Here is a 24,217-nt window from a genome sequence, read left to right as displayed (position 1 = left end):
GACAGGGGGGGTATGGAGCCGGATGATCCGCTGTGGCGACCCCTAATGGGAGAAGCCGAAAGAAGAAGAAGAAGAACAGTAAAAAAAGATTATTTGCCATTTTTTCTTAAGATTGGTTATAATTTTGAAATTGCCAAAACTACCTGTGGCCAGGAATCCAGGAGATCCAGTTTGGCTGTGCTTTTTGAGTGGGTGTAAAAAAGACAGTTTCTCTTTCCAGTTAATTTAATTCAATTCACAAGAGACTACCATATTCTCCCACCTAACATGAAATGAATGCATGCATAAATAACATAACGTTTACATTATTTATTTTAGATTTTTGACAAGATTTTTTTTTTCCAGAACTGTCAACAAGACTCACAACAATGCATCAAAATATGGATTATATATACTCACTCTAATGTTAATAAAATCAAGTTAATAAACAAACAAACAAACAAACAAACAAGCAAATAAATGAGATCCGACTGGAGACAGGAGGCAGCCCGGGTTCACGCCGCGCGTGCACGTGCGGTTGTTTTCATCCCCGCCGTGGCGCGTGACGCCGTACCGTCTCCACCAATGGCGCGCGGCGCTGCGTTTAAAGCACCTCGTCGACTCACGCGCACTCACTCAGCAGCGCGAGGCGGCGGACGGTGCGCAATAGAGGCGTTCATTGGGGACGATCGGGGTTTTATTTATTTGTTTTGTTTTGTTTTTTTCTTATTGTACCACCACGCTCGATAGCACTGGAATATTCTTCCAAAAAAACTTGCACGCGTGGAAGGTAAACAACAACACGTTCGCAGCAATGGAGAACGCGTCCATCAATGGCCGGTTCAGGATTCCAGTCTTTAACCACGGTGAGTGATCACGCGCCGTGCGTGATGCTTTTGCAGCGTGAAAGCGTGCAATATTTTCACACCGGTAGGTGCAACAACGGTGGTTCAGCCTTGCACGACTAAAGCCACATTATTACACTTTTATACTAAATGATCAGTGTGCATTGCCTTATATAGCACAAGACCCTGCCTCGTGTAAATATAAGAACATAAGACTTAATTTATGTTTTTTTTATTGCATATCTATTATTTTTTATGACCACACAAGATGCACAAGGTGATGCACAATATTGTAGCTGGAATCTTGAATCTAACTCACATGACAGCTGAGGTCATCACATGTAAACAAAAAACACTTTCACCTATACAAGGAGGGATGCCATTGCTGCCTCTATATATATATATATATATATATATATATATATATATATATATATATATATATATATATACATATATACATATAATATGTGGATTGAGCTGCTTTTTGTTGAACAGAAGACAACATCCTACTACTAAAAGCACAATTCCCATAGCAGAGAGCCGAAAATAGTTCAGCAGTCATGATCCCTCATATTTGTGCATTTTCACAAGGGACAGTGCATTCTTGTGTGCTGCTTTTCTTTTAGGGCTGGCATTTTTCTATTCTCTGAAGGCTCCCCACTTCCATGTCATTCTCCCAACTGATACTCAAGGGTAAAACTGAGTATCTGATTGAAAAAAATTGGACACTTGTGCTAAGTTAGTCGTTGTGTGTCATTGCGTGCATTCCTCTGAAAGGTGTGCAAAAGCAATTTTTGCTGATGACAGATAATCTTAGGTTTTAAAGGTGTGTCACCTGTCATAGTACCTTTTAGTAGTACTCATAGTACTTAGGGTTTTTTTTGGTCTATAAGGACTTCCAGGGAGTGCAGCTGATACTTTGTTTACCAAGACTGAGTCTGGGGCATTAGGTGCTCTTCAAAATACATGCCACTGAATTGACTACTTGGATGAACACTGGTGCCAACTCAGGATGCTGTCTTTACTGCTAAGTAAGGTCTTGCAATGAGTTCAACCTCTGCAGTGTTCCTAGATTGAGAAATATTTTAGAAATTGGAATTTATTTCAAAACTTTATTTTTTATGTTTATTCATGTTTCCATTATTGTTTAATATGGATGAATACTGAAGTTCTGGAATTAATGTCATTGGGATCACTATTGCTAATTTGTCAATGTTTTATATACCTGTGTTGTATGCAACTGTAAAATCGAAAGCTAAGTTGGAATGCTGCACCCCTTGTATTACAGGACTACCACAAGACAAGCAGTAACTTTAATTAACTCCCTTATAAATGACGTCTGACTCTATCTTCATCTTTACAAAACTCAGTGTCAATTTGCTATTTCGGTGGCTAGAAATGAAGGCATCTGCTCAAACATGGGTGAAACAACACAGTGGGGTGTGCGGCATCAAAATAGCCCTACGCGATGGTCTTTTTCACACTTTGCTCCAATATAACATTACAACCCATTTTTACGAATAAGCAGGTGTGTTGGCCTGGTATGCAGTTCAGGGTGTACATTCAATCTTCTGCATACACTCTGGATCCATTATGGCCATGACCAAGATTAAGAAGTTACTAGAGACATAATAATAAATAACAGAATACCAGAAACAACATTAACAGTAGAATACTGGAAAGAGCAGTGACTTTGAACTTTCCACTGTTCTAGAATGTCCCCTTTGCCATAAGTCATTTGGTGAAAATTCTTTTGCCGTGCTAAAGATCACCCAGCCAAATGTAGATACTATAATTGTGAAGTTGATGTGTGTAGGAGTGAGAACAGCTTAGCCATAAATATGTAGACCACACAAACTCACAGTGCAGGGCTGAGTGGCTGAGTGCCTATCCGCTGTTGTATCATTTACTAGAGAGTTCCAAACTGCCTCTGGAAGCAAAATCAGCTACAGATAGAACTAAAATCACTATATGCAATGCCAAGTGTGTAAAACACCGTCACTGAACTCTGAAGCAGTGAAAACTTCCCTAGAGTAAAACATCATGCTTCATTCTCTGGTAGTCTGATGGCTTGATCGAGATTTGAGAGTGCCAGGAGAACACTATCTACCAGGAGGCAGGAAGCTACCAGGAAGTTTATTGTGAAATGCTTAATGGTCTGGGGCTTTATTTGCATTTGGGTGCCTAAGTGCCAATAAACGGTAATGTTCATGCTACAGCAAAGACACTTTAACCAATATGTAAGCTTCCAGCAGTTTTAAGAGGGTCCTGTCCTATTCCAGCATGACTGTTGTTATTAGGAGAGATGGTTTGATGAGTCTGGGGTTTAGAGGTAGAGGTCTACTGTATAATAATAGTAATGGTTTTGGAATGGGACGTCCAACATGCTTGTAAAAGTGTTAAAGGTCTGGTATCCACATGCTGGCTATATCATGCACTTCTGCTATCTAGCTTTATAAAAACACACACAGCTGGGTAGTTCTGAGCCAATGTCTAGCTGTTTGGATCGGTGCAACATTTAACATTTCCTATTTACAAATGTTTGTGCAGAAATAATGGATGATGGATACATTTCCAGTCTTTAAGCCATTGGAAAAGTGGGTATTCACTGTTCATTTTCATACTTCCATCCAGCTTCTGAAATAGACATTAGACCAATGAAACTGCTGAACGGGTTTAGGTGACCCAATGAAACACTTTATATTAAATCAGATGCGCTCCCACTGAATCCGCTCACACCACATCATAAATATGGATTAGGTTCCTCTGACGTTTGACCTGCCGCTCACTTGGACTGTCAACAGGAAATGTGAATCATTCATCACGATGAAAACAACCGGGCATGAAAAAACGCACTTCACCTGTGTTCTAAGCTGCACGGCATCGGGAGAAAAGCTTCACCGATGGTGATTTTTAAATGCATGATGATGCCAAAAGAAAAACTCCCGAGAGAAATTGTTGTGAAAGGACGGAGGAAGACAGTGAACAATGACTTTCTTGGTCGGTTACTGTGTAGATACAAGCCGTGTAACAGACACTGTCTTTCATTAAAGCCTGTGTAAAGTTCATTAGTTTCAATGTAGGAACCTGCGGCTTATATATGGGTGTGATTAATAGTCCGGAAATTACGGTATATTCCTGTTTAGTAATTTCCCTTTTCAATATGACCAGCAAACCTGATAAATACAATGATACTGCTCACTTTCCAGACAAATTGCTGTTTGACCACTATGATGGCCAAGGTTTGTATCATGCCAATAAACCTCAGACCCGAGAAAGCCATTTGTGGGACTGTTTATAAATAATTTAAAATGGGTCCAGTATGAGGATAAGTATCCTGAAGTGTGAGTCGGTTAATCATGTGGCGTGACTGTGGCATGATCTTATTAAATAAAATGACTTGATAATAGCACATAGTGATCTCAAGAACATTTATGATGTTTCTGCCAGCATTAAATGGGTGTGTAGATTTAAGAAAGGGTGCGACTTTTTAGTCACCATCTTAGAAAATGGGAACATTTTCATCTACATGACCAAACCATAAAAAGAGAAATTTTTGAGGCACAAAACAGGGAGGACCAAAAAAAATGTGCAGGCCCCAGTGGCCCAGCAATAAACATTCATAGATGTCAGATTGCTTTCTTCTGGTCTCCTTGTTGCAATGTTTCCTTCATTTATTATATTTATAGCAAAATGATTTCTTCTTTTTTGGGCTTTCCCTACATTTTCTGCATGTTATTCTTGCTCATAACATCATCTGGCATATGTTTCTTAAATAAGCATGCCATTGCTTTTCCAGGACATGCAAAGCCACCAGTGATCTCTAGACCACATAATTGACCTGGATATGCAGAAAGTCTTATGTTTATTATTCGTAAATAAAGCTTATGAACCTGTTCCTGATTCTTTTGTATATTGTTCAACATGAACAATAATGGGTATACTTCATTAAAAGCTTTAAAAACAGTAATAAATAATGATTCATAAAAGGATTTAAGTTCAGTTGAACCACTGGGACTGTTCTTTAGTAGTAAATCCAATTAATCAGAAATTCAATTCACTTCAACTGGCAGTTCAAACGAATCAAAGGATTAAAGTGATACCTGATATTTATGCATACACTATGGATGAAAAAAAGAATAAAACGTATCCAAGATGTCGTGTCTCTCGGAAATCCAGCTGAAACAACAGATGGGAGTGAGGGAATAGTGCTGGAAAGGTTGGAAAAGATTGTGGTGCACATTCCACAGTTGGAGTTCTGTATCCCACGTCCTACTAGGATGGCTCCTCCCTGGTGCCCAGATCTTTGTGTTTTTATTTGTCACAATAGAGAAATTAATAAATATTTTATGAAACGATCTCAAAGTAGGTTGGTGATTATGAATGATGACAGAACGCTTTAGAGACGAATTTGAATTGTACTTGAATGAGTCAATTCTATTGAACTACCTGTTCAAGTCAATCAAAGATCTGGTGAATGTTCTGTTGGTGAACAGCATCAATTGGTTCAACGCTTTGTCATTAGCAGTTAGTTCATAGCTACACTATACTATAAGATAATACGTATAGAAGTGTACAATACGTATACAATACGTCAGAGAAGTACATGTCAGATAACTACCACCTTGTACAAATTCCATTCTCTTCTATATAAATAATCTTGAAGTGTTTCATTTTTCAATAATTCAATTGTCTACAGGGAGATGCAAAGACAAGCTATGTTTACTGCTCATGAGATGCTACTGTTGCTGATATGCTAGATGATGATTGGTGCAAAATTTTTGGCATCTTACAAATTACAAATGATATTTACAGAATTTTTCTGAGAATACAACCTTTTTCCCCCTCATATAGTATTGTGTTTTAATTTGTGAAACACTAAATGTGTTTAAGAAAACATTAAACATTTATGCCTTTTCAAGCCTTTTTCTTTGCAGAGCTATTACAGCAATTAATCAGTCCAGATAGGGTAAAATAATAATAATAATATAAAGAAAAAATAATCTGAAACAGTAAAAAGATCTTATGAAACACATCTCTTTCTTAGCTAAGTGTGACAGATCACAACAGAGGTTCTGCTACATAAACTGTGATGGTTACTGTCCATCTTGGCCACAAAAAAAAACATTTGACCAAAGTTGGCAGTTGACAATCCACAGGTCTATAGTAACTTTCTTTTATGTCACATTTGGAAGGGATTAAAAGAGCATTTCCAGTTTTTCTTTTTCTTTTTTTTTTTTTTTTTTGTATTGTATTAATATAGGTTACGCATGGCATCTAAATTGCACTCATTGGAAGATGTCACAGTGCCTCATTGCTTTACACATAACCTTTTTTCCCCTCTTTTACACACACACACACACACACACACACACACGCAAACTCAGACACACACATACATACACAAGCGCAAACTCACACATACGTAAGCTCTGGTGCACAAAATAGATACTGGGGTGTGAACAACTGGTTTAACCACAAATCTGAGGAAACTAATTGTACGTATTAGCTGCTGAATTCCTGATATATTTTTATAAGAATACAGTACAATATTATACAATCAGATGTAGGTACAGTAGCTAATACATTTTAATAAAAAAACAAATAAGAAATATTTTTTTGCTGTTTTCCTACTTTATTTCCTATCAAAGTATTTATTTCTGTGTATATTTTGGAATATAATTAATGTTTTGCTTTCTCTCTCTCTCTCTCTCTCTCTCTCTCTCTCTCTCTCTCTCTCTTTCTCTCTCTCTCATATATATCTGAACACTTCCGTTGCTCTGATTGATGCACCTTCATATGGGTAATCGTTCATCATTGCCAGATGAAGAGGTAAGTTAAAGTTCTATTTCTCACCTGCTCATTTATAGGTGTGAATCTTTTACATTTTGCCACCCAGGAATGAGACATTCCCAGAGGTATGGCCATTAAAAATGTGTCCTTATTTCTGACACTAGGCTGGAACACCTAACTGGGCTGGGTTTCTAGCATGCCCTGTATTTCTTGTTTCATAAAGCAACACAGATGTCTTGACTCTGGTGTTTCTATTCATCACATGTCAGATAGGATCGACAAAAATCTATGATTCAGCATTCACTTTGTAGCTCAAGACATTTGTCTTAATTTGTGAATTCAGTCCTGTATGAAGCTGAAAGGTGATTAGAATGTATTTTTTGTGTACCCTATAATACATATCATTTCCAAGCTTATATTTGTGCCAGATCTAAGTTTGAACAGTGTGAATATTGTGGTGTGTGTGGTTGCTAGGTCAAAGTTCTGGTCATTACAGTCTCCGGTGCTGTGGTCGATTGTCACATGGTGTTGCTGCAGCTGTGTTTGTATTCACAGAAGTGTAGCCAAACAAAGCAGATAAACAGTTTGTTGGGTGACAAAAGCAGTTCTGCGTGTGTGGCAAACCTGAGTCTTGCTTTAAAACGCATTCCATGCAATCACATCATATCGGAAAACGAAAATATTTTCTCCTTTTTTTTTTTTTTTTTTTTACACATAATGTGCGCTTAGCGTAATCTCTTTTCCATCTGTCCTTTTACTTAAGTGAAAGTGCTTGAGTGGAAATGCACATAACACACTCTGGAGAACTGTATTAGCATTTCATTGTTTCAATCTTTGACATTGTAAAGCATTAGCAGTAGTCAGGAAACAGGTAAAAAATAAAGCATATTAGTAAAATATTATATACTATACTATACTATTAGTACATATTGGTATATATTAGTATATTTTTGGAAATGTATAATTGATATGGAAGTGTAAGCAAGAAATAGTGATGTAACTATGTAAATGTTAATTTTTTTAGCCTGTTTTAATGGTTTGTTTTTTTCCAACCTGTCACTGAAGACATAAAAGACTTAAATGTCCTACGGTCCAGGTCAAAATTGGTGACATCACTGCTTTAACTGTTTTAGCTAGCACCCACAGTAACCCCATGGATATATCTTGTCTCCTTTATTTTGCTTAAAAGCCCACAATCTGAAAGTCCATGCCATTGCGCTGCCGTCTTCAACTGATCTTGAGGTCCTGTGCAATGGCTATAGTTAGTGATAATTAGCCTTAGAGCAAAGTCTGGATTTATTATGTGCATCACTGTTCATCTGTTTCCTTTATTTGTTGTTTAGCAAAGCAAGTGAGGAACATAAAGTAATGTACTTCATACATTTCATTTAAAAAGTGATCAAGCTACCTGTGAAGTGATCAGTCCTTAATAGATAGTTCTGTTTAAGTGCATTGTCAGTACACTAGTATTTGTTATTGGTGTTGACTCGTGTTTATTGAGTTTTTAAAGACTGATTCTCTCTCTAATGAATCTTCCCTGATAATCAAATTCGTGGACAATTTAACATGCACAAAATGGATAACCAGCAAGTCATTCTGTGCAACACACTTCTTCATGGGAGGAGCCTCGTGGCTTGCAGACACCACAGATTTGGCATTGCAAAATGTGCGTCTCTGGGTAGTGCCGGATTATTCCATCCAGTGATTGCTACCCTATAGTCAGGCCTTTCTGGTAAAATACTCCTGGTTATAAATACAAACCAAGTAGAAAAAGATGACTTTGTCATGTGAAACAACACCTATGTTTTTCCCATGGTTCCACTCCCTGTTTCTATTTGAGTGTTTTTTTTTTTTTTCTTTTGCTAAAAGTAAAACAATAGAAAACATGAAAATTATGATGTGGGATATTTAAAGCATGGTTGTAACACATAAGTTAGGCCTTGGTATCCATAATAGATTGTTATTGAGCAACAGAGGAAGGCTATTGGCAACAGCGACTTAACTGTATAAAATAGAAAAAAAGTTTTTAGCTCATGACTATAAGTACATGAAAGATAATTTAAAAAATGATCAATATGTTATTGCTGGTGTTCATAATGTTTCACAAAAATTTAAATGATAATCTTGGGTGCTTTGATGCTTACAGTACCCTTTTTCTTTTCTATACAGAATGGCAGACTTTGGCAGGCATCTCTATCAAAATAGAGGAATATAGGAAAATGATGAATACAATTCAGTAGCAGAAAGACAGAGTACATGTGTCTGAATGAGGAGGAGGGCAGTGGAGTGGTGCGGTTGCAAGGCGAAGAGGTGGTGAAGGTGGAGAAGTTTAAATATCTGGGATCACCCAAATGAGGATGGGTTCCCTTTTTGAGTCTGGTTCCTCTCGAGGTTTCTTCCTCATAACATCTAAGGGAGTTTTTCCTTGCCACAGTCGCCACGGCTTGCTCATCAGGGACAAATTCACACCATTCACCATCACTGTTGATTTGTGTAAAGCTGCTTTGAGACAATGTCTGTTGTGAAAAGCGCTATACAAATAAACTTGACTTGACTTGACTTGGATCAACAGTGCAAAGTAATTGAGAGTGTGTTAGAGAAGTGAAGAATAGAGTGCAGGCAGGGTGGAGTGGGTGGAGAAGAGTGGCAGGAGTGATGTGTAATAGAAGGGTATCTGTTGGACTGAAAGTTTAAGTTTATAGCTCTGTGGTAAAACCTGCTATGTTGTATGGTTTTAGAGACGGTGACATTGACATTGACAGAAATACAGGAGGCAGAGCTGGAACTAGCAGAGTTGAAGATGCTGAGATTTGGGATGGACAGGATTAGAAATTAGTTTGTTAGAGGGAACGCACAAGCAGGCCGTTTTGGAGACAAGGTAAGAGAGGTGTGATTGAGATGGTTTGGTCATATGCAAAGGTGGAATATGGGGTATATCGTTAGAAGAATCCTGAGGATGGAGCTGCCAGGCAGGAGGAAAAGAGGAAGGCCAGAGAGGAAGTTTAAGGATGTGGTGAGGGAAGACATGCAGTAGGTTGGTTTGAAAGAGGCAGATGTAGAGGACAAGGTGATCTGGAGATGGCTGATCTGCTGCGGTGACCCCTAATGGGGCAGCCAGAGTAAGTAGTTATAGGAAAATTATTGGCTTGAGGGTGATAACAGTAGCTCTGCTTAATTATAACTTTGTTGTTCCTTGTTTGGTGTTTTACCTGATTGTCTTTCTATTATACATTGGTTCAATGTATTGTTGCATATAGAAAATGTTAATTAAGGGTTTTTTTTCTTATACTTGATGATGAACCTTGTTCCCATTGTTAGATTTTGTTTCTTAGCCAAAGATGATAGTCTTTACTTTTGGAAAAATATGTGTTAATATAGATTGGTGATTGTACAGGATAAGTCAATTTTTTTCCTCAGGCAGGTAAAGTCAGATACATTTTTCTTCATTTAATCATATATTAAGAACCTGAACTACAATTTCAAATCTTTTCAATAAATAGACATGTTTTGTATATTGGTAATAGTCTACGGATGAACTGTATATCTCCTAACGGAATGTTTTAGAGGGAAATAAAATCCAAATGTTTTTCTATTTAGAGAACACATTTTTAATTAAAAATCATTTGTGTAACAGAATGTGTTAAGAGCATTAGCAAAGTTATGCTTATCCTTCCTCAGTAAGGACATTTTTCAGTAATAAGATTTCAGTAATAGGGAGATTTATAAATAAATGACACGGTTGCATAACACTTTGATTTGCAGACTTCTCATTTAAATTAGTTCTTGAGCAATAGTAATAATCACCTCAGTCAATGAGGATCATTAAAGACTCCTAGCTTGTCTGGTTGCATGTTGCATTTATGCTTGATTTGGTTTTTATAATTCTTTGTCTTTTAGCCCAGAGGTTAACTGTGTAAGATCTGGCTCATAAGCACACTGTAACTAACATTCAAGCTTGGAGTTCTGTCTGCCCTCTACATTGATTAGCTTTGTTTATGTACACGAGCACAGCCAAGATGTGCACTGCTTTATTTTCCTTCAACTCCTGGATATCAGCCTGAGTCAAGTCGTCTGTTCTACCACCGTGGCTTTTGAGACACGGCAACCCGGAAATGCCTGTGAGTTCATAATGAAGAGCCCCCTGTAAAGACACAATCTATAAATATCTTCCAGCCTGGTTCTCATGGCCCATGGAGATCTTCAGGGTGAAGCTAGCGGGGCATCAATCGTCCATATTGTACATTGTAGCTGAGGTCCAAACCCAAGGACAAACAAATGTTTGGTGGGGACTGTGAATGGCAGATGACAGAAGTTTTTTGATTAGAGAACTGACAAATCACAAATATATGAGTAAAATTCTAAATGGTGAGATTGAAATAAAAAAAATTCACAATGGAAATTCTGTTTTATAAACAAAAGATTGTAAATAGACGGTAAATTGAAAGTTTGAAAAGCACTTCTCACTTATTAGTTAAGAAAATGCCACAATTCTGATCTTTAAATAAAAGTTGTTTTTGCAAAAAATAAACCTAGGCTTAACCAATCCAACTTTGTCCATTTTGCTATTGGTAAGTATTGGCCAATATACAATGCTAAACCAGTTCTGCCATTGTTTATTGACCAAGTTTCCCTTGTATACAAAAAAAAAACTATTTAAACCAACACCATCCATCAATTTATACCATTATTGACTGTAATTTAATTACAGTTACGGTGTTAAACTGGCTCACAGCTTACATCGAAGATTTAGTAAACAATACATTGAGTTTGTAAACAGTTGGAAGTCTTTCATGACCTTGACTGAATTTATTTAGCCAAGCTACTCCACTGAGGAAGCAAGCATTATACCTGCTAACATTATACAAATCTATAAAACTTTGTTTTTGCCTAAGCTAAAAATATAAGAAAACAATGTGTGCATAAACAAAAGGAGAGGTGGAAAATGTTAATAAAGAAAATCCAGCTGCAATGTTAGAAGGATTTAGCATAAGGTTAAGTTTCTGTATAATTACACAGGTTAGCTTTTGTAGCTATATTTGTGTAATCACATTATAAACTGTGATAAACAGCCTTGTTTAATCAAGACATGTTTAAAAAGATTTTAGATATGATATTGTTGCAGGTTACAAGGTAGATTACATGGCATGTCCAGAGTCAACACCTACAGCTGCTATCTGATCATGTGCCTTGAACTGTTCCAGATGTTTCATAAGTGGGTCAGGACAATAAACCCACTAGAAACGAGATGAAAATGTAATCCTATTTCTTATACACTCTAAGAAAAAGGAGGTGTTGAGGGGATTTGGACATTTGTGTACGGAAGTGTTATAGTAATTTATTTGGACATCTTTGGACAGAGGCCTGAAAGTAATGGCTGTGTCAGTCAGATGTGTTCCATCCCTCTGTATTTCCCAAGATTTTATAAAACATTTTGATTGGAGCCATATTCTCTCTGACTGAACTTAAATCTAGTAGTTATATATAAGTGAACTGCCTTTACCCTAGCCAATATAACATATAATATTTAAAATTATTTGAGTTTGTGAATGATCACAAGTTTTTCCTTTGGCTAAATTTAGCTGAGATACTTTGTTGAGGCTTCATATTGTTAGTTGAACTACTCTTTTGAGGTTTCCTGTAGTTAGTCGAGCTACTCTGCTAAAGCTACATTTGCTTAGCTGAGCTACACTACTGAGGCTTTTCTTAGTTAGCTAAGCTACTCTGTTGAGGCTTCATTTAGTAATTCTCTTTCAGTTAATTCCTGGCCCTCCAGCTAACCTGTCTAGCCAGTATAGGTCACTCCATATAGGGTTAATGTATGTACTGAAACATATGAAGGTTCATGTGTGGAATGCAGACACATGCTGTGGAATGAGCGCTGTACGAATGGTCAGGAGCTTAAACTTTAATCCTCTGGGTGTAAGTTGCTTCTCATACACAGCAGTGGTCATGTTTTATTCAGCTGACTCTCCTTTCAATTTACTTTTTTATTCACCAAATTATTTCCCCATTTATGGTGCTATATTTCATATGTAAAACACCCTCTGACACCAGCCAGACACCAAAAAATGTATAATGTTTCTCTTAAAAAGATTAAGGTTAATGTTGTCTAGTAGTGTGTAGGTGTTTGTATGAATATTCATTGGAAATATAGTTTTTAGAAATAGTTTCAAATTGTATTCCATTCTAAATGTTTTTGGAAGTCTTTGTATTTATGATCAACAGACTAATTAATGCTGTCAATACATTTCTATTAGCAAGGCTTTTAGCCAAGTTGAATAAACCTGTCAACCACAGTTGCTAAACAATGTCTATGGCCTTGTCATCGAGTGTAAATATTTACAGCATGAATGAATGCAAATCAGTCATTGAGACAAATGAATGCATTGTCCATTAAACCTGTAGTTGTCCAGCTTTATTTTTTGAAGTGTCATCTTTCAATCTATATTAGAGGTTAATTAAAGGCTAATAAATACTAATAATTAAAAGCATTTGACATGCTGGAGACATTTTGTTGGTCTGTACAAGGAAACATAAAACCCAGACAGTATTTAATTACACTAATGCATAATTCAGTATTAAATTGTGTAAAGTCAATGATGTGTGTGTGGGTGTCATGTGGGTGTGTCTGTGTTTGTCAGTGTGGGTTATATTGCTGGATCCACCATGTGCTTTTCATTGTCAGATCAAAGTCGAGACTCAAGGCCCCCTGTCTTTCTGTCTTGCTAAATTGCCATGTGTGTATATGTTTGTGTGTGTCCTTTTTCTTCCGGGCAAACAGCTCACCCCTTCGGATCGGTTTACACACAGGCACGCCTAGTGCAATTTCCACCTCTGTGCAACAAACACAACACACAAGTGCAGTCGATCTGATCATTCTCATCTGTCTGTCTGCCCCTCTCTCTCTTTATATATATCTTTCTCTCTTTTTCTCTTTCTTTCTCTCTTTCTTTCTCAGTCATGTATTTGATGTCAGATTTGGTGTAAGTCATTTAGGAATGTTCTGCTCTATTTTCTTTGGCTCTATGAACTACCAGTAATTACAGACTGGTGTATATTCACTTCTTTGCATTTAGATAGAATGTTGAAAACATTACTTACATTTTAGTAGGGGTGTAACAGTACCCAAACTTCACGGTTCGGCATGTAACTCAGTTTTTTTTTTTGTCATGGTTCGGGTTCAATTTCGGTACAATACGGGAAAGAAATGCAAAACGCATAATTGCTTTTTGTTTTTAATTAACACAGATATAAAAATAAAAAAATATTAAAACAAAATAGAATAAATCAAATTCAATACACTTTTTTTTATTATATTGTTAGATATAAATAACATTGCATTAATTTAAAAAAAGAAAATAAGATGTTGAGGTTTTTTTGTTGGGAGTGATAAGGATAGACAGGATTAGAAATTAGTTTATTAGAGGGACATGGTGAGGGAGGTGTGATTGAGATGGTTTGGGCATGTGCAGAGGAGGGACATGGGGTATATCGGTAGGAGAATGCTGAGGATTCCAGGAAGGAGGAAAAGAGGAAGGCCAAGAAAATTGTGTGTGTGTGTATATGTGTGTATATATATATATATATATATATAAGAAATTCTTAAGGCTATACAAAAAATGATAATGATTCCATTTCGCTACAGTTGGCAGAAAGTGGCAGGGTTTTGGGCATGTAAAAAACAACACACTTCAAATCATATTACCCCTACGGAGTGAGTAGCCTCATTGACACTGTGCTAACTGCAGTTTTTTTTTTTTTATACCCCTCGCATTGTTGTGTATGTTCTTAAGTTTTATATTAATAATAAAAATTTTTATAAAGCACTCAAAGTACGAGGCGGAGACTAAACAAACTCGCAGTCCGCCACGTAATACGTTCCTGAGGGAACTCAGATTTCCGCCATTAAAAAGGATTGCATTCAGTACACATGTGCACTCAACCAAAAGCCCTGGTCCGAAAAAGTAAGAATAAATATACTGTTACACTCATAACTGTTACGCTACATTCTAGCAATTTTATGTTAAATTCCAGTTTAAATGCATGCATTTATTCTGATATAGTATACGTTTACTTTATACACAAATGATTTGTCCACGTAAATGGATAAAAACTGTATGTAAAGTTTAGGCGTGGTGAAGGAGCTGTGCATTGTGCAGTTCTACAGTGCTTTGTGGAAATCTTTGTTTTGTGACAGCCTTTGGGTCTGAGGAATTTGTAGTCTCTCAGCAGCATGACTTCTGTTTGAACAGAGGCAGCAGAGGTTTGAGCAGCGGCAGAGGTAAAGGAACAATAGCTGTCGTAGCATACGTGACAGGAACTAGTCTGCTTCACAGATGTCCCTACACTATAAAAAACTGTTTTGTGCTATTGTTTGTTAACCAAAAATTTAACTGAAACAGCTGTGTGCTGTTACTAAAAAAATATATATTAATTACCATTAATTATTTGAAATTAGTAAATAAACTTCAAACTTTGGTTTGAATTGGCAGGGAATGTTAATAGGTGAAAGATTCAAGGCAATTTAAAAAAGCAAATTTAAGATTATACTCGAGATCTAGGTATAAAGCTCAACTGTATAAACTTTTTATGATGTTATCTTGAAATAGGAAGTAATGCCTCATGAGGTTCAATAGAAACACTGAATTTGAAAAGACTCATTGTGGATCCTTATCTGAAGTGATTTTGTGGTGTAGGCCGCTTTAGAAGATAGCACGCTTCATGGGGCTCACTGCTGATCTCTGATGTATTGTGATCAGGGCTTTTACCGCTGAATCAACAGTGAAGGGACCTGGGGCTGACATGGTGGAAGATCATTTACGTCTTTACAAAAAGAATGCATAATTGATTTGAAGATGGTTGACAGTCTGAAATGTTGAGGCCAGACAAGAGTGTCTTCATGGTGTATCACAGTAAAGAGCCCTGGGTGATTTTTGTATCATGTTTCCATTTATTTGTATTTTTTTTAGCCTTTTCTTGTTTGGAAGCTGGGGTCAGCCATGATACAGCACCCCTGGAGCACAAAGGGTCAAGGGCCTCGCTCAAGAGTGGCAGCTTGCAAACAAATATTGTGTTTCTACAGAGTCATTTCTTGTTAGTAAAACTTTTATAAAAGCAATATTTCATGAGCAGTATTACCTTGTGGTCTGTGCCTATAGTTGAATCACAGCTGTGCCATTATTCCAGTCAATCAAACTATTGCTCTATATAGTGAAAATGGCACAAGGAGTTAACACCAGCAGCGTCATTATTACTATATATGGGGCACAGATGGATGTAATTCTTTGCTTGCATAAAAGACGCAGAATCTTTGCTCTCTCTCTCCTTTTCTTTCTTTCTCAAATAACTATTTATTACATTTATTCAAATGAACGCAAGCTTAACACACTTTTATCTCTCTGTATGATTTTAAAACAGGCAGAATTTTGGATCTATTGATCTCCATATAAATTAACGAACAGAAATAAACCTTTTTTTATAAACATTTTGCACTGCAAACATCAATGACAGCTTTAACTACTACTAAATGCGCGGCTGTTAATGACCTGTTCTAATTTTACCAGAAAATCATTTCAAGGTGCCTGCAAGTCGAAACTAACTGCTCATCAATTCTGACACATGATGAAATGTATAACAGCTGCACATTCATGATGAACTCTTCAGTAGTAATTGTAGCATAGTAGCTCATTTTTTACTGTCTGTTGGTTGTAATAGAATGAATATCTACAGTTTTACCCTTCATGCACAGCTGAGACAATAGATGTCAACCACATGGACAATCTTGTGCAGTTACAAGACCACAATACCATGTTTTTTATAGGAAACTGAGAAGCTGACACCACCGTAAGCAACGGGAAACAGATTATATTTCAGTTGTAAGTTATTCAGATGTTCAATGACAGCTTGATTTAGCTACGTGACTTATGTTGATGGTTCTACCTTAGGCCATGTGGAGAGTTGTGGTTACACTTTTAATAGGAACTAGAGCAAGACCACCAAAATAGTCCCTGCAGCAATCTTCAATGAAGACAATGATGAATGTTTGGTTTTAAAGTAAGTGGTTGGAATACATTATACTGTAAGATGTTTAAGAACGAAGGAATTTCACTTGGACACTACAAAAAAAAATGGTAGTGTGACTGTACATTTCATGTTATTTTGCACTTTAAACAATTTTATTGCGTAAAATTGCATTTCAAATGAAAATTTTGTATAAATTTATAATAAATAAAAATGTATAAACAAGAAATGGATACACTAAATTTTACAGTAATAAAATAATAATAAAATAAAATAATAATAATAAAAATAAAACATTTGTATCTTATAGTTTTGTATATGAATGAGATTTTCATTCTGTACCTTTATTAAATCGTACATAGATGGGCTACACAATTATTGTCACACAACTATTCTACCGTTATTGTTCTCATGATTTGTACAAAGCTGAAAATTCATCTTCGAAATCAAATCAGAGTTATACAACTAAAAAGTGTTGAGATGATCAGGTCTATGCTTAGGCCCTATTTGTATTACCAGTCCAGGAAAGGCTGTGGATTTAATTTCTCCTAGGAGCTTTAAACTTTTCAGTACTGCATTAGATTATTTTGATTTACTATAGAATGTGAGCTGTATATGTTCTCCTCTGAGCTCAGAAGTTATTTTATGAGCAATCTGGAATAGCCATATGAGGTTCCACATTTCAACTAAAAGAACCTGCAAAGATCTGTTTCCATTATGGAAAGAAAAGCAACACCAGGCACTTAAAAATTATTGTCATTGGCATCAAATGATATCTCAAGACTTGCACCTCTCAAAATAATCCTGGGTTTGGTGGTTCACAGCCCAGTAAGCCACCAAGGTCTGGAGAAGTACTTTTCATGCCACCCACTTTAGGCAATGACTATTCTGGACATCGTTAATCATGCTCTAAAGGTTTAACAAAATAAGAAAAGATGCACCAATTTAAACTGCTGAAGTCAGAAGAATTTCAAATGAGTGGGAGCAAGATAGTTTGATTTTGTTGAAATGACCATTATCCTTGTCTGGAACCCCTAACTAAACTCTCTGTGGTATTTATTTATTTATGTATTTATGTATTTATTTATTTTTTATATGATGCTGTGTTAAAATGAAGACTCATTTTCCAGTGTCAAACCTCTAACTTAAAATTTAGAGGCGTATTAGGTAAGATTTGGTACATTTTAGAGACATGGTGAGGGAGGCACTATTGAGATGGTTTGGACATGTGCAGAAAAGGGACATGGGGTATATCGGTGGGAGAATGCTGAGGATGGAGCCACCAGGAGGGAGGAAAAGAGGAAGGCCAAAGAGGAGGTTTATGGATGTGGTGAGGGAAGACATGCAGGTGGTTGAGTTAAAAGAGGCAGATGTAGACGACAGGGGGTTATGGAGATGGATGATCCGCTGTGGCGACCGATAATGGGAGAAGCCGAAAGAAGAAAAAGAAGATTAGGTAAGATTTGGTAAATGGGTGGAGTTACATTTATATGAATGATTGTTATTCTCATTGAGCCTGCCACTTTTTCATTCCTAGCCATTACTTACTTTGGTGTAGGCTAGTGTTAATAAAATAATTGAGAATTCAGAATAAATTCTATAAGGCAGTGTTTGTAATACACTTACAACACAGAGACAATGGGATAAACTATTATTTTTGATAATTTCTACATACATTTTGATGTTATTTGAAGTAATACATGAAATTAAAAATATTGATTATTATTACAAGTGGTCAGTAAAGAATCATTCATAATACTAAAGCTACGCACTTATCTGATTACCCAGCATGCATGCTAATACAGAGTGTGAATGGGTCCTGAAGCCTGGAGAACCCACACTTCCCACCAAACAAATGAGAACAAACCCTCTTTAAAAACAATTCCCATTCACTGTGGTTAGTAAGGAGAGGAAACCCAGTATGTAAGTCTTTCAGAGTAAAAGGTTCCTGAATAGCAAGTTGCTATGCAGTTTTTTTTTGTTTGTGACTGAACTGAGGCTTGATTTTTAGGCTGGTGGCAGTCTGTGAGAGTAGACAGGCCTGTTGTCTTGCATTTAAATGAAAGTCTATTTTCCTCTGAGGTAATTCATATTATATAAGCTTTATATGTGATTTATACCAAGAGGGTTTAAAACGAAATGTCATTTCATCTCAGAAATGGTCTCAATTCTCTCCTTGGGGCTATGAATGACTTTGACTATGGCTCAACTCGAAAATCATCTAAGGGCACCTAAACTTTAAGCAGTTAAACGCGCGTGTGTGTATGTGTGTGTGTGTGTGTGTGTGTGTGTGTGTGTGTGTGTGTGTGTGTGTGTGTGTGTGTGTGTGTGTGTGTGTGTATATATATATATATATATATATATCTCACACTGGCGATCAAAATTAGAGAACAATTTATAAACAATTAAACAATTCTGAAATAATGTCGTCTTCACTGCTCAACAGTTGAAGGAGTTTTTGTCCTGTGAATACTATGCTACCAGAACAACTTTTCCACAAATTAGCTTTGACATTTAAAAAAAAAAAAACATTATTTTGCAGAAAACCACACTGATCAAAATTAGAGAACAAGAATGACTGTAGCATGGAAAAAGATTACAACAAAATTTTCTGAAGGTTACAACAGTCAGCAATTAGTAGGAAGTGTACAGGCCTCTGCTCTGAATGACTCCAGTACATCTGTGGCCACAGAACAGCACTAGTCTCTCACACTGCTCTGGTGTGATTTTGGTCCACTCTTCTTCCAGTCTCCTCCACATTTCAGTGACTGTAGTGGGTTTCTTGGCCATAACTTTGTCACCAAGGATTTTCCAGAGGTTCTCTATTGGGTTGAGATCAGGACTCTGGGCAGGCCATGTCATTATTTCAATGTTTTCAGTTTCAAGGAACTGCTTTACCCGTTTTGCTGTGTGACATGGAGCGTTGACCTGCATGAACACTGCAGGCTGATTGGGTGATGAACGCAGGGAAGGAACCATATGTTGTTGAAGAAGGTTCTGATAAACATTTGCATTCACTCTGCCATGTAGCTGTATAAGAGGCCCAACTCCTGCTGCAGAAAACATGCCCCAAACCCTGACACTTCCTCCTCCACTTTTCACTGAATTCTTTACACACTTTGGGTTCAGTCTTTCTCCAGTTTGTCGCCGAACATAATGTTTCCCATCGGACCCAAATAAATTAAACTAGCTCTCATCACTAAAGTGAATTTTGGACCAGTTCTCCTCTGTCCACACAACATGCTTAGTCTAGCCTTTTGATTCTTTCTGCTAATGAGAGGTTTGGTCACTGCAGAGTGGGCTTTCAGTCCAAAAGCTCTTAAACGTTGAGACACTGTATGACGAGACAGATCCTTACCCTGTTCAGCGCTGAACTGGTAAGCAATTCCTGCTGCAGTGTGGAAACGATTGCCCATTGAGATCCTCCGCAGTATCCTGTCCTCTCTTGTATTTGTCTTCCGTGGACGACCAGCCTTCTTGGCGGACTTGAATGAGTTTGTGATGTTGTAAAGAGTCAATATTCTTGAAATCACAGATTTGGAACGACCAACTTGTCTTGCTATGGCTGATAGGGTCATCTCTTTGGCCTTCATCTGGACAACCTGCTGCCGGAGGCTTTCAATCACTTTAGAACGGCCCACCATCTTGCAGAATCAGTGAAACTGGAAGTTAGGCTGCCAGTTAAATAGGGGTTGACAGATAATCAAGGAAATTAGCATCAGGTGCCAGATTAACACCAATAACTGGGAGGTATCTGAAAGTGTTCTCTAATTTTGATCAGTGTGTTTTCTGCAAAATAATGTTTTTATTTTTAAATGCCTTAGTTAATTTGTGGAAAAGTTGTTCTGGTAGCATGGTATAGACAGGACAAAAACTCCTTTAACTGTTGAGCAGTGAAGATGACATTATTTCAGAATTGTTTATAAATTGTTCTCTAATCTTGATTGCCAGTGTATATATATATATATATATATGTATGTGTATATAAACATGCGCTATAATACAATTTTGCATTAACTTAGTGAGCTCGAAGATCTGGTTTACATGCTTTGGAGAGGAAGATTTTGAGTGGCCTTTTATAGAGCTCTAAACTCATCCCTACTGAACACCTTTTCGATGAATTGGAACGCTGACTGCACCCCAGGCCTGAATGGAACACTGAATGTGTATTTACCAGTGGCGAGCCATGCATTTGGTACCTGGGCCTTCAGTGGGGACTACAAACCTCTGGAGCAGTTCAGAATCAATATTTGTCTAATAACATGACAAAAACATAAACATTTTATAAAATACAACCTACTCACCAGAGATGTATACTCATAATTTGCAACGCTCCTCAGAGGCTGGAAGCCAGTGGTATTGACTGGTCTGGATGTGGCAAACCAGCCCTTTCCTGGGCTGAGGCAAGCTGGCTAGCTTCGGGGTTGTCCAACCTCTCTTCATGATGTTTAGCTTATCTTGAATATGTATTTTTAAGTATGTCTAAGACCAAATCAGTTTATCCTTCTCCGTTGGCATAAAAAAGTCGAACTCAGATGTATTATTGTGTGCAGCACGCTACAGACGTGTTTTGCTAGTCGAACTTAGCTGTAACAGTTTCCCTCTGACCAACCAATCAGAGGATGGAAAAATGCTGACTATATTCTGTGCCAGCTAGCTGGTGCTGTAAGGCGAATTTGAAATCTGAATGGTTAGAGAAACGGACCCATTGCTAATATTCTCTATGGTGAAAGGGCCAGCAGTACAGACTTTGAAGGCTCTGGGCAGATTAGATTGACATGGCAGCACATAGAGGCTGAAATCTGATTGGACAAAAAATCTAACATCCACATACAAGTACTGGAAGCAGTGCAGCCAAGAGAAACACTACAAAATAAAGAGAATAAACTGTTGGGAATAGATTAATACAATTTCATGGAACAAATATTAGAATTTAGGTTGTAAATGTAGGTCAGTGTTTCTGATAGTGTTTAGGCCAGCAGAGAAGACTTTGCTGACCCTGACCACCTGCCGCTGGTATTTACAGTACTGTGAAAATGTATTTGCTAATTATTTTTTGCGTACTTGTCATACGTAAATCATTCAGATCATCAAGCATATTTTAATATGAAACAATTATAATCCAAATAAAAACAAAGTGTTTAAATGATGATTTCAAAAAAAAAAGCTGTCTTAACCTGCATGGCCCCTTTTAAAAAAAGTAACTAAGAATGTGCCAGTAGGTCAACATATAGATTGTTTTTTATCTCTACTTTTGAACATTTTTTTATAAATAATGTAATAAATGTGTTCATTTATGAGAAGTAAAAAAAACTTAAAACTTTCTTAAAACAAAACTGAAAAAAGACAAAACCTATATATAATTTTTTTTCATATCTCAAAACAACTTGGGCAGAAATTAACATTAACTTCCTCTAGCCTCAAACAGCAGCACAGAAATAAAACACTGTACACAATCCACCATTTGTGAATCAGCAGATTACTGTATCTTTCACTTCATCACTGACTCGTCTACATAAAAAAATTGCCAGATGCTATAGGCTTTAACATATGCATGATTTCCCCTTTTGTTAATCGCATCACTTTAATACACAATTCTTTTTATTTTTTTTATCGTGTTCATCCTATGCATTAATAGCCTTTTTTTGTAACACCTGACTATTAATTAGCTCACTTCTAAATGAGAACTTATCAAATTAAACATGAGCCACAATCACTGATGCATTCCTGAATTCTTAGCTTTCATATAGTTTAAATGTGGAATATGGATCAGCTGCAAACTGTTATATGATTAAAAAAGGAAGGTAAATTTAATAACTGCAGAACCCAGGGTAACTTCTTCTAAAATAGTCCTTTTGAATACCTAATTATTATTACTCGAATACTACATTAATGCACACGTTGCAATACAATATTTTTTCAACTATAACTTGCACAGGTAGTTATATAGTGTGTGCTGCATTTCTCCAATGTGAGAAATAGTTCTTCTCAAACTTCAAGAAAGAAAAAACATTTAATAGCTGCTTAATTGTAAATAATTTGAATAAAAAATGACCGTAGTACTTTAATTTAAAAAACTTAATAAAAGGGTATAATTGGTTTTCTTTTTACATTAGTAACAATACAATTACTTTAAACAAATAAAAATTATGCTCTCTTTCTTCATTGAATAAATAATTGCAAGTTTGCTCACAAATATTGGTATTGGAAGAGTAAAAGATTGGATGTGCAGTTCTTGAAAATGTACGTCACACTTTGATTGCTTGCAGTATGCACTTATAGTGAAGGACAGAAAGTTCGATGAGCGTGTTGACAGACTCGCTTCTAACCTTTAGAGTAGCTAATTATTGAACAGTATGACTCCATGTCCTGTTAAAATGTCACTCATTATTAGAAGGTCAACCACACTTTTTAAAAATCTGTATATTAAGCTTCAAACTCACAAATAATCTGTTTATATATATATATATATATATATATATATATATATATATATATATATATATATATATATATATATATATATAATTTTTTATTTTTTATTTATTTTTTTTAAAATTTAAATATATTATATATTTTAGGTCCCGGTTGCAGTTTGGCCAAATCAATGTTGGTTCTAGAGTGTATTGATGATTTAATGATGAACCACTTGGATCTCCACCTCCTGGGTATTATTAGGAGGAAAAGCTTTGTGCAGGAAACAGAGATAAGTTCACCTTCTGAGTCTCTTCCCTAGTCTCAGTCTTTCATTCATTTGTCACATGACATGACAGCCACATATGTTCTGTATAGGATGCAGTCCATCCATACATGTTTTTGGTTTTAATTTTTTATATATATAATTTACGAAATTTTTTTTTTTTGTAATAATGGATCTTTGCCATAACATTGAATCTATAAAATTATTTGACTGCAACTATTATATATTGTTACAACCTTATTCTTTTTTTTTTTCATTTATTTCTTACCTTATTATTATTAATTTTTTTATTTTTTTTTGTCATGCTGTGTATAGTTTTGTATCTGACAAAATTTTTATTAAAAGAAGAGTTAATGCTATACAATTGCTTAGTCAGTGTTTTGTGTTATGTGTAAGATCGCTTTGAAAAAGCAAGATGCTAATTTCAGTGATCTAATTTCTGGTCAAATTATTTCTGTTTCCTGTGAAGAGCTGTTGGGGTTTTGACACTATAAACGAAGTATTTTGCTTAGCAATCACAAAAACGCATGAATAACTCAGTTGAGTGGTGAATTTATTTATTAAACCTTTTGCTGCTAATAAGTCATCCTTGGCTGCATTATATTTTTGTAATGCAGAATATGATTAAACGTTTTTGGAAACAGGCATTTCGGGTGGAATTTTGCCAATAAAAATTAACCAGCTTAAATTAAACGGCTTGAATAAAGATTTGTTCATTTAGCTGAACAAGATTCAAAGATCGAGGTCAGTAAAATAATCTGATCTTCTGATTTCTACTGAGCGGGTGAATTGGCTCCCCTGCACCCTCAGACCTGAGGGAAGCCCTACGCATGATTAATTGCATAACTCATTTTCTAGTTGAATAAATGCAAGCATG

General features: G+C 36.3%; 1 protein-coding gene across 2 annotated transcripts in view; it reads left to right on the top strand.

The window, feature by feature from the left end:
- Window positions 1-594: 594 nt before the first annotated feature.
- The window catches only part of sept4b (septin 4b), a 59,334-nt gene continuing 35,711 nt past the window's right edge, over window positions 595-24,217 (top strand). For both annotated transcript variants that reach the window (XM_046876400.1, XM_046876398.1), the window contains exons 1-2: window positions 595-845; window positions 6,652-6,659. In XM_046876400.1, coding sequence (XP_046732356.1) covers window positions 794-845; window positions 6,652-6,659 — 60 coding nt within the window. In that variant the 5' untranslated portion in view covers window positions 595-793. The remainder of the gene's footprint in view (window positions 846-6,651; window positions 6,660-24,217) is intronic.

The sequence above is a fragment of the Silurus meridionalis genome, chromosome 20 (assembly GCF_014805685.1).
Source record: "Silurus meridionalis isolate SWU-2019-XX chromosome 20, ASM1480568v1, whole genome shotgun sequence".
Lineage (NCBI taxonomy): Eukaryota > Metazoa > Chordata > Actinopteri > Siluriformes > Siluridae > Silurus > Silurus meridionalis.
The sequence above is the reverse complement of the archived record's forward strand: the minus strand, read 5'-3'. Positions and strand labels throughout refer to the sequence as shown.